Raw genomic sequence first — 9,483 nt, 5'->3', positions numbered from 1 at the left:
TCCGTGTTTATTGAATAATTTCCACAAGACATGTTGCAAGGAGGTAAACCACAACAGGGTAACTCAAATACGGTAGATTTGCGCAATAAAGCCGACACAAACTCCACATGGGACATGTAACCGCTGCGTCCATTGGATTGGCTCACACTTACACTTTCCTTACCAAGTGGAAGCTGTCCGAGGGACATGCCGTAAGGTAGTGTACCGTAACAGACAGGCTTGGCCAAAAAGTACGGAGTAAATGTCCTACACGTTTCAGCTGGAAACCTGTCTGCCCTCTTTAGCCCTTTTCACCCAATGACGCACCAGATGAAGCAGAACATGGCGGGTAGTATTGATCAATACTACATGCAGTTCAAGAATGTTGTTTCCAAGGGACAAAATCTTCCAATGGATCAGGTTGATACAATTGCACAGGGGCATGTGTGGTCCGGAGATCAAGCCAAAACAAACGGCCTCACTGACAAGCTTGGGGGCCTTTACCGCGCTATTGCCTATGCTCAACAAACCCATACAGAAACAGGCAATGCCACAATCAAGGAATGGCAAGAAGAGTCCTTCTGGGAACAATTGATGCAGGCCTGATTGGAAGGTGACGCTAGACAGCTCTTGTTACATCTCAGGGGATACTTTGTGGACCAAGATGACCACAGGTCAGATGGCAGCCTTTGCTTGCAATTGGGTGAAAATTTGGTACAATGGATAGCACACGCTTCCACTCAGGGTCTGCCTGGTACCTTGTCCGGAGTATGGTTGATGGCAGACGAAAATAGTGCAATCCAGTGTTTTTTAGATAGTGCCAATGAGGGGCAAAACGCTTGCCCATCATTTCCGTTTAACTTTTTTGACTGACTCCAAAATCTTGATGCAATTCTTAATGTGAGATTTCTTACAATTTGTGTTAAACATATATATTTTTCTAGTTTTTCGTAGTTGACATCCTTGAGTCAAATAATTGTGAGAGTTTCCTGCTCTTAGCAAGCACAACTAGAATGAGGCTTGAAAAAGGAATCCGATTCACAAGGGCATACAAACAGAAATGATAGAGTTTGTATGAGAGTTTTCTCCATGTGAGGAAAGTTCGAAGTGATCACCAACAAGGTCGGAATGAAACCCATATTATGAGCATGACCCATGACGAGAACATTGCGCTTCATCAGCAACATTCACAACCATGGACAAGACAATTCCACTCAGACAAGGCCATGATGAATTCAATCTGTCACTGAAGAATATTCCGGAAGATAAAGCCAGCGTCTACGGCCTTGCAGATGCGGGATCCTTTCATCTTGATGATGAAAACGAGAATCTGACAAATGGCGAAAATCCTTCCCATGGTCGCCTGCGGACAATGTCTCTAGAATTTGTTCTCGAGGAAGCAGCAGAGCTCATGCAGAGCGTCAGCAAGATCATAACTGAAACCGTGGGCAATGTCAAGGAAGAAATTGCAGATATTTTAGAAGAAGATATGCTTCCTGTTAAACCTCGAGAAGAAGGAGAACATTCAAGAAAGCTCTCAGCAATTGCTTTGGCAATATTGGTTTTTTAAAGGGGTCAGCAGAGGATCTTTTGGCTGCAAAGGCGTAGTAAAGACGGCTGGCCCGTTTTACGCCATTCTTGGTTTTGCAGGATTTCCGCTCGTTTGGTGCTTGCAGGAGGCATTGGTAACAGCAGAATTGGGATTGGCTTATCCGGAGCCTTCTGGAGCTATTGCATGGATTGAGGAAGCATTTGTACCCTGTGCAGGATTACTTTGTGGCTATTTAGATTGGGTGTCTGGCGCAACTGACAATGCAATTTACCCCAGCTTGTTCTTAGAGTATCTCTTGTCTTATATTGGACGCGGTGGAGAAACATTTTTGCAACATCCCTCATGGTGTTTTTGTTTTTCCGGTGTTATTTCTGCTGCCCTTGCTTTGATAAACTACATGGGGCTGGAAGTGGTGGGAATCCTATCCATTGTTGTATGCGTCATTTCCATGTCTCCTTTTTTGTTGTTGTCTATGTTTGGTTTACCCAAGGTGGACCTGGCATGGTGGTTGGTATTTCCTACAGGAGACATTGCTTTAAGTACCAAGGGGGATGACGAAATTGTGAACTCTCTGGGTGTAGATAGTTTTCTACCGGTGATTACAATTGGTGGTGTTCTGTGGAGGCCGTTCGTCAACAGTTTGTTCTGGAATATGAACTCATTTGATGTTGGAGCAAGTTTTGCTGGAGAAGTACAGGACCCTGAGCGAGTCTTTCCCAAAGCCATGTTTCTTTCCGTCTCTTTTGTAGTATTCAGCTATCTACTTCCAGTCCTGATTGCCCTAGGAGCGTCGGACTTGGTACAGAGCAATTGGAATGCGGGGTACTTCACAACAGTAGCAGAGAAAGTTGTTGGTCCGTGGCTGGCAGTGTGGACGGTGTTTGCAGCAGCAGTTTCCGACATTGCCCTGTTTGAAGCCAAAATGAGTGGGGATGCTTATCAACTTATGGGGATGGCGGATTGTGGTCTGATTCCGAAAAAGTTTTGCAAGCGGTCTCGATTCGGCACGCCTACAAACGGTATTCTTGTTGGAACCTTTGTTATTTTCTGCTTGGGTGTGGTGGACTTTGAGTTGTTGGTGGAAATGCTTAATTTCGCTTACAGCGTTTCATTGCTGATGGAGTTTGCAGCCTTTGTCAATCTTTGAATTACCAATGCCAACGGTAAGACTATTTTACATGAACTCTCCTCTATTGATTCGAAACGCTTAGACATTGCCTATGATTTTCTGTTTTAGTGGATAGGCCGTATAAAGTACCTTTGAGTACTTTTGGTTGCGCTCTCTTTGTTTCCCCCGCTTGCTGCATTTGCTTGTTTGTGATGATCTTGGCATCCTAAATGACGCTCATTTACTTCAGTTTTCTCACTAGGTTTGGCGGAGTCTTTCATTTTGTACAAAAACTCGCTAAGCACTACGACTGGTGGGATTATGTAGAGGCACCGCCAAAGAAAAAGAGGCCGCCTTTTGAACACCTGGAAGCCTCCACTTTCGAAAATCATATAGATAAAGTCAGTCGCTATCACTAGAAGCTGCACTTTCGAATGGTTCCTAGCTAGTTTGAGGACCTCTAGCTAGGCAAGCCGTTTCTATGTCGGGCAAACTTGATCCACGCTTTTCCATACAGCTAGCAACATTTGTCTCTAGAGTACCCAGGTTTTCTCTGAAGTTGTACCACTGCTACTATGATTAGAGGTGTATGTTCTAATTGCTTCCGAAGCTTTTTGACAGTAATTCATTACTCACAATCAGAAGGAGACATTGCTCGGACACACTGGGAGGTGAGAATCTACAGAGCGCATGGTGATTGTGAGCACGGCGCGTGCACAACCACCCTACCCTAAAGACCCATTGTAGTAACATTTGATTCGTATCAGCAGAGAGGAGTTCACAGTCGCAACTCACAGTCCATGTCCCAAGTTTTCTTGCGTGGTGGATAAGGTCATGAGTTCGATTTCGCGGGCTGAATCAGCCAATCACGTTCCAGCGTTCCCTCAACCGCTGCTGGGACAGCAATCTCCACAGCCGACCATCTTGCCTTCACCCTCGCTGACCCAACTCGATAGGGAAAAAGGATGGGAAATCACGACCCCTAACAACCATCAAACACTTCCTTGACCACTTGCTATACCCATTCATCCCGTCAGCAGAAACTGGGAGATTGCCCTTGTCTGTGTGTTCTCTTCAGGAGCAAGCCGGGTTCGAACGTGGAAGGCCGTCTTACGTGAAGCCGTCTCGCTTTCCTTGTTATCCATCTCTTTCGGTACGATGCTACGCACATTCGTGCTGTACTGGAGCACCTTCTTCCTCGCCGATGTGTCGTGTTCGCCATTAATACCATGCATCGGTCGAAGGCGGTTATTTCGAAGACGAACGAACTACGACCAGAGCGTTCCGTTTCTAAACCGCTGGAGAGGAGGTGGCGATCCACCTCCGATTCGAACACTTCCGGAAACTCGAGGAGGCTCCACTCGGAGTAAGACAGCCGAGGAAGAAGAAGCAACTTTTATCGAGCCGGTCTGTCAACACGATGACAGCGGATCTCGATTTTCGCTATTCCCGATAGAGCATGATGATCTGTGGGGTATGTACAAACAACACGTGGCATCCTTCTGGACGGTGGACGAAATCGACCTTTCGGCCGACCTGACGGATTGGCACGAGCGCTTGAACGACAACGAACGACACTTCATTTCAATGGTCCTAGCATTCTTCGCTGGTGCCGACGGGATTGTGGTCGAAAATCTAGCGGAGCGCTTTTGCCGAGAAGTTACCGTCCCGGAAGCCCGCGCTTTCTACGGCTTCCAGATGGCCATGGAAGGCATACATCAAGAGACGTATTGCTTACTGATTGATAGCTATATTTCTGACCCTAAGGACCGGGAGATGCTTTTTGCCGCACACACAAAGGTTCCAAGCGTTGAAAAGAAGGCCAGATGGGCGCAACGGTACATCGGCTCCGATGCTTCGTTCGCGGAGCGTCTCGTGGCCTTTGCCGCCGTGGAAGGTATTTTCTTCTCGGGGGCATTCTGCTCTATTTTCTGGTTAAAGAAACGAGGATTGATGCCTGGATTGACATTTTCGAACGAGCTCATCAGCCGTGACGAAGGTCTCCATTGTTCATTTGCGTGCCAACTTTACTCCAAGCTGGAACGCAAGCTATCCGAAACAGACATGCACAAACTGATTGGGGAAGCGGTGGAGGTCGAAAAGGGCTTTGTATGCGACGCGCTTCCCGTGGGTTTGATTGGAATGAACGCCTCGCTAATGTCCCAGTATGTCGAATTTGTGGCCGATCGGTTACTCCACGATCTGGGCTACCGAACCTTGTACGGTAGCAAGAATCCTTTCGACTGGATGGATATGATCAGTTTGGAAGGAAAGACGAATTTCTTCGAAAAACGTGTCGGCGAATATCAAAAGAGCGGAGTAATGGCTTCGCTTTCCGATGATCACACCCACGGACGAAAGTCGTTCAACTTGGATGCGGACTTCTAGCTATCGTCCGAGGACTCCTTACAAGGTCTTTCTGTTTACACCCAATACTCAGTACCGAATAAATAAGCTAGCAACATACCAATCAACGAGACCGCTTCCAGCGTACATTTTTTCCGTCAAAGTGCAGCGCTACCTTGAAAGCAAGCGTCCACATTTCTATTCGGCGCTCCAGGATACTTATTTTACAGTTAGTAGACATCCTTTGGTCCATTACGGGCGTCCAACTGTAAGTTAGATTCCAAGTACCCATACTGGTCGAGCACAACTCCGTTTCCTGTCACAATGAGCCGAGCGACCAGTGTCGTACTCTACGCAACTGCCTGGTCGTCGGATTTGGGTAAAAGGGCACGGGTTTGCCCTTATGTGGCCTACTGGAGATTGCACGGTTTTGATCTAAGCAGTGGCAGGTCCGGTCTCTGGATGCTCCGTACTCCGGGACAGTTGCCCGGGTCCTACCGTATTTATCACGCGGACCAATCCCACGAAGGCTCGCTTGTACGATTCTATTCTCTACTCCCCAGTCAACACACAAAAAAGAACTCCAGGGGTGTAAATGGTTGGTTGGTTTGTTTGTTTAAAAAGCCGTGGCCATCGTCTAACGGTACGATTTTTGGAAACGGGCACGGGCGCTTCGTCCTCCGTACTTTTTAGGTTCGCAGCGACGAGGATCACTGACCAGCATGTTGCGGTCGTACTCCATAAGCGTCTTTCGCAGTTCGTTCTTGGATTGTTCGTCCACGTACTTGGCGTGGTAGGCCACGATGGATTTGGCAATGGCCGCCCGAATGGCGTAAATCTGCGCCGTAATACCACCGCCCTTGACACGGATGCGGATGTCGATATTGCTAAATTTCTCCTGTCCTACAATCAAGACGGGCTCAAAGACCTTCAGACGAAGAGACTCGGGTTGAATCAACTCAATGGGCTGGCCGTTGACCTTGATGAGACCGCGACCCTGCTTGGCAAAGGCCACCGCGGTGGCGGTCTTTTTCCTGTAAGAAGTGTAAGAATGTTGGTGTCAGACGACGAGTGTACAATTTCACCATGTCTAGAGCGGCGGACGATATCACGATGATTGGCTTATCGATCGACTCTGCAGTCCTATGCTAAACCTGTACAATGGAGCACCGTACGAACTGTAACAAAACCACAGCCTCCACCCACAATAGCGTGGTCGGGAAATGTCTCTATATTCCTCCTCCGTACTGCTGATCACTCACTTTCCAAAAACTTGAACTGATTGTACTTCGGGCATGTTGGCGATAAAATCTCTGGAATGAGGACTGTATCGTTTTTTCGACAACGGCCCAACAACCAAAAAACGAGGGTGGAAGCGGGAGGATGGAGTTCCCGGACCAACGTTCGGGAACGACACACCGCGGCGGCGTGGGAAACACTCCGTCCCCCGAGAGGCTGCGCGAAATTAGTAAAGAGGTAACGGTATAGGTACTGCTAGCTAGAAACAATGAGAGGGCTTCTAGGGTGGGAATCTTGGTGTTCACATATTGGCGAAATACTTTCTCATCAAGAGACATTCCAGATTCTTCGCTTTCCAACAACGATGGATCACTCTAGTCTGTATGTCATCCGATAAACCCGGAATCGCAAAGAAGTCAGTTCTGCATGGCAGGCTTATGTCTTTGGCACGCTTCGCACCGCCAACCCGCAACAGGAATGTGGATTGGTCTACCTACTGTGAACCATACCAAACCATACCTATCTACATCCATCACGATATACATCCCCATTGCACAAAGCACAGAATTTGCATTTTTGGTCCGCAGCAGCAGTGCACGAGCACAAGAAAATGACGTCGTCGGCTCCAAGGCCCACGACCAACGCACACGATCAACAGCAAGTCGCCCGTCTCCAAGCCCGGTTGCGTACAAGTACGCGTCGACGGCTCGGACGGGGCAATGTTCCGGATGCCGTCACGTTGGCTCCCGGTGCGCACAAGTACGTTTTGCTCCAGGCGAGTAGCGACGACACAGGTACCCAGTACTTTGTCACGTCGCGGCAGAATGCGGCGTACCATCGGAACGCGGCGGAACCAATGATTGCGCAATTGGAAGAAGCGGGCTTTTACGATATTGAAGTTACGGGTGGGGGACGGAGTAAGTTTGGATGGGACTGTGTGAACAATTGTTGGTTCCTCCGCTGTACCGGAACCGTGTATCGTTGACTAACATAACTTGCTGTTCTGCTGTTGCGGTATGGTGTCAGTTCGGCTCAACGAAGAGGAGCAAAGGATTTCTATTTTTGGATTTTCTTACGGCTTTGGTCCAGCGGATCACGCCATCAGTCGACGGATAGTCCTGGAAGATCCACGGTACCGCCACTTTGACGTCCAAACCAGCAACGATGGTTACTAACATAAATCTGTACTTTAAACGAGTAAGACCTAGAACCATCGATTGGTATGGTGAGACTGGTTGTTTGGGGACAAGTGCATCCACCACAGACAATCACACGTTTCACTTTCACAATCGGATTAATCCTAGCTTAAACCCTTGGTTGGGTCATTGGCGTGCCTTTTCATTTGTTTGTCTTTTTGTTCTTCTTCTGCGACGAACTACCTTTATACCGTATCGGTTTCTTGCTTGTAGACCGAATGTTTGCGGGGCGTCGGTGTTTCCACGGCTCTTTTGGCCAGTTCCTGCGCCTCCTTGACCGACAAGCGGGCTTTCGAGGGCGACGATCCTTGTCCAAATTCCGTCATGGCTTGCGCCGCAATCATGAGACTGTTCATTCCTTCCGAAGAGGGCGGACCACGGGCCTTTTTAACCGGCCCGGTGGTGGTGGCATCTTCGGGCGATCCCCGTTTCAGAAAGGCCAAATTTTGTGCGGCCGCGACAAAGGGCTCACCCCGTTTACCCCCCGCGTTGGTTGCGTTGGAGCGACTACCGACGGGTTGCATAACGTGCGTCGGGTGCGGCAGTGGCGGCGCAAAGACCGGGGCGGTGGCCCGTGCCGGCGAGGCGAAGCGGGGATCGTGGTGGTGGACCGTCGCCCCGTACGGACCTCCGGGACCACCCGGTCCCGGAAGTAAGCCATCCCGATTCTTGCAACCGGTGCAACGGCAGTGCGTGTTGCAGTACACGTGACCGGCGTAACACTCGCAATACTGTAAGAAACAATACAAACAAACCAAATACACACATACACAAAAACAAACAACCACGACAAAAGCGAGCAAGGGGTGAGTGACTAGAGTGTGACGGAGGAGACGCAAGGTCATCGACCCGCAGTGTTGTTGGGTTTAGGTACCTTTTTCATGCAAGCCGATTTGCGGCACTTGCATCCCAACTTGTGCGTCAATAGCTTGGAAGGCGTTTCCACCGTAGCGCCGTCGACGGGTGTTTTTTGGAACTTGGTGTCAAAGGCGTGGGGATTGCGTGAGAGTATAACCTTCATGGCATTCTGCCGGGCATCTTCTTGTGCGGGAACATTGTGACAGTCCAAACAACGGCAGTTGGGACCACAATAGATCTTGACTCCGAAACATTGACAGTATAGTTTCAAACAGCGTGTTTTCTTGCAGGTACAACCCACGGCTTGAACGAATTCGAGATGATCCGTTTCAATTTGCGAGGGCGACGTGGCGCCTTCACGTCCATCGTTGGCGACGGATGCTCCTCCGGCTAGGAGATCACTGGTGGACCGTGGTGGTCCCCAGTAACTTGCGTGGGCGGGTGGTAGTGGTGGTCCCACGTACGAGTGACGGTATCCGGTCGATCCCGCCGTAGTCGCGTTGTGGTGGGTGTGGTTTCCACTTCCACCACTTCCAATGGCGTACGGCGGTGGAGCCCCCGTGGTAGTATTGGTAGTACTATTGGTAGTAGTAGCGGAAGATGCGTTGACCGGTACGGATTCCGCAGATGATCCTCCCCAGGGATATCCTTTCCAAGGCGAACGGTGGTGGTGGTGATACGATGGTGGTTGTGATGGTGGTGGCTGGTGCGGCGCGGGTGATCCTGTTTCGGGCGATCCCGTGCCGTGGTAGACTCGGGAAGGTGGCGGTCCCGTGTGGCTGTGGGGGAATCCGTCAGCAAAGGATGGGGGTGGATTCCCGGCACCTCCTCCGTACGCAGTGTAGTACGTGGGTGGAGCTGTCGTCGTCGTGGTGGTAGTGGTAGCAGTAGTACTGGTGTGGTTCGGCGACCCGTGCGGAGCGGAATGGTTGGTGCCACTCATACCTGTCGAACAAAGCAATCCGATGACTCGCTTCAATCGAACGATATGTGTCTGTGTGGATGTGTGTGTGATACCCAACGACGACTAGAGTCGTTCCAATGGAGAAAGAGGAGGGACGACGACGACCAACAAGAAACACCCACCACTTGTGGTTGGTAGATTCTAGAATGGACCCCGCTGCGTGTTCCATTCGCTACGACGTGTGGGTAGAGAGAAAAGAGATACGGAGAGGAGTTGCCTACGAACTCTAGAGTAAGTGTTT

The 9,483-nt window shown here is 49.7% G+C and overlaps 5 protein-coding genes across 5 annotated transcripts; 3 read left to right on the top strand and 2 right to left on the bottom strand.

Annotated features, from left to right (window-relative positions):
* Positions 1 to 1,535: 1,535 nt before the first annotated feature.
* Positions 1,536 to 2,678, top strand: PHATRDRAFT_9233 (predicted protein; the record flags this gene model as incomplete). The annotated part of the gene is made up of 2 exons (XM_002177191.1): positions 1,536 to 2,035; positions 2,117 to 2,678. Coding segments are annotated over 2 exons (1,062 nt in total), but the record flags the coding sequence as incomplete, so codon positions are not given.
* Positions 2,679 to 3,635: 957 nt separating this feature from the next.
* PHATRDRAFT_17523 (predicted protein) lies at positions 3,636 to 5,027 on the top strand (the record flags this gene model as incomplete). Its single annotated transcript, XM_002177190.1, has 1 exon — positions 3,636 to 5,027. The coding sequence occupies exon 1, from the start codon at positions 3,798 to 3,800 to the stop codon at positions 5,025 to 5,027; it is 1,230 nt and encodes a 409-aa protein (XP_002177226.1). The 5' UTR covers positions 3,636 to 3,797.
* A 540-nt stretch (positions 5,028 to 5,567) lies between these two features.
* On the bottom strand, positions 5,568 to 6,312 carry PHATRDRAFT_17519 (predicted protein). Its single transcript, XM_002176693.1, has 2 exons — positions 6,248 to 6,312; positions 5,568 to 6,019 (listed from the first exon to the last, which is right to left on the bottom strand). Exons 1-2 carry the CDS (start codon positions 6,280 to 6,282, stop codon positions 5,623 to 5,625), a joined length of 432 nt encoding a protein of 143 aa, XP_002176729.1. The 5' UTR covers positions 6,283 to 6,312; the 3' UTR covers positions 5,568 to 5,622.
* Positions 6,313 to 6,834: 522 nt separating this feature from the next.
* PHATRDRAFT_31870 (predicted protein) lies at positions 6,835 to 7,399 on the top strand (the record flags this gene model as incomplete). Its single annotated transcript, XM_002177189.1, has 2 exons — positions 6,835 to 7,141; positions 7,251 to 7,399. 2 exons carry the CDS (start codon positions 6,835 to 6,837, stop codon positions 7,397 to 7,399), a joined length of 456 nt encoding a protein of 151 aa, XP_002177225.1.
* An 11-nt stretch (positions 7,400 to 7,410) lies between these two features.
* On the bottom strand, positions 7,411 to 9,414 carry PHATRDRAFT_42794 (predicted protein). The gene is made up of 2 exons (XM_002176692.1): positions 8,295 to 9,414; positions 7,411 to 8,151 (listed from the first exon to the last, which is right to left on the bottom strand). Exons 1-2 carry the CDS (start codon positions 9,219 to 9,221, stop codon positions 7,606 to 7,608), a joined length of 1,473 nt encoding a protein of 490 aa, XP_002176728.1. The 5' UTR covers positions 9,222 to 9,414; the 3' UTR covers positions 7,411 to 7,605.
* Positions 9,415 to 9,483: the final 69 nt, after the last annotated feature.

This window comes from Phaeodactylum tricornutum, chromosome 1 (assembly GCF_000150955.2).
Source record: "Phaeodactylum tricornutum CCAP 1055/1 chromosome 1, whole genome shotgun sequence".
Classification (NCBI taxonomy): Eukaryota; Bacillariophyta; class Bacillariophyceae; order Surirellales; family Neidiaceae; genus Phaeodactylum; species Phaeodactylum tricornutum.
This window is presented reverse-complemented; position numbering and strand designations above follow the sequence as displayed.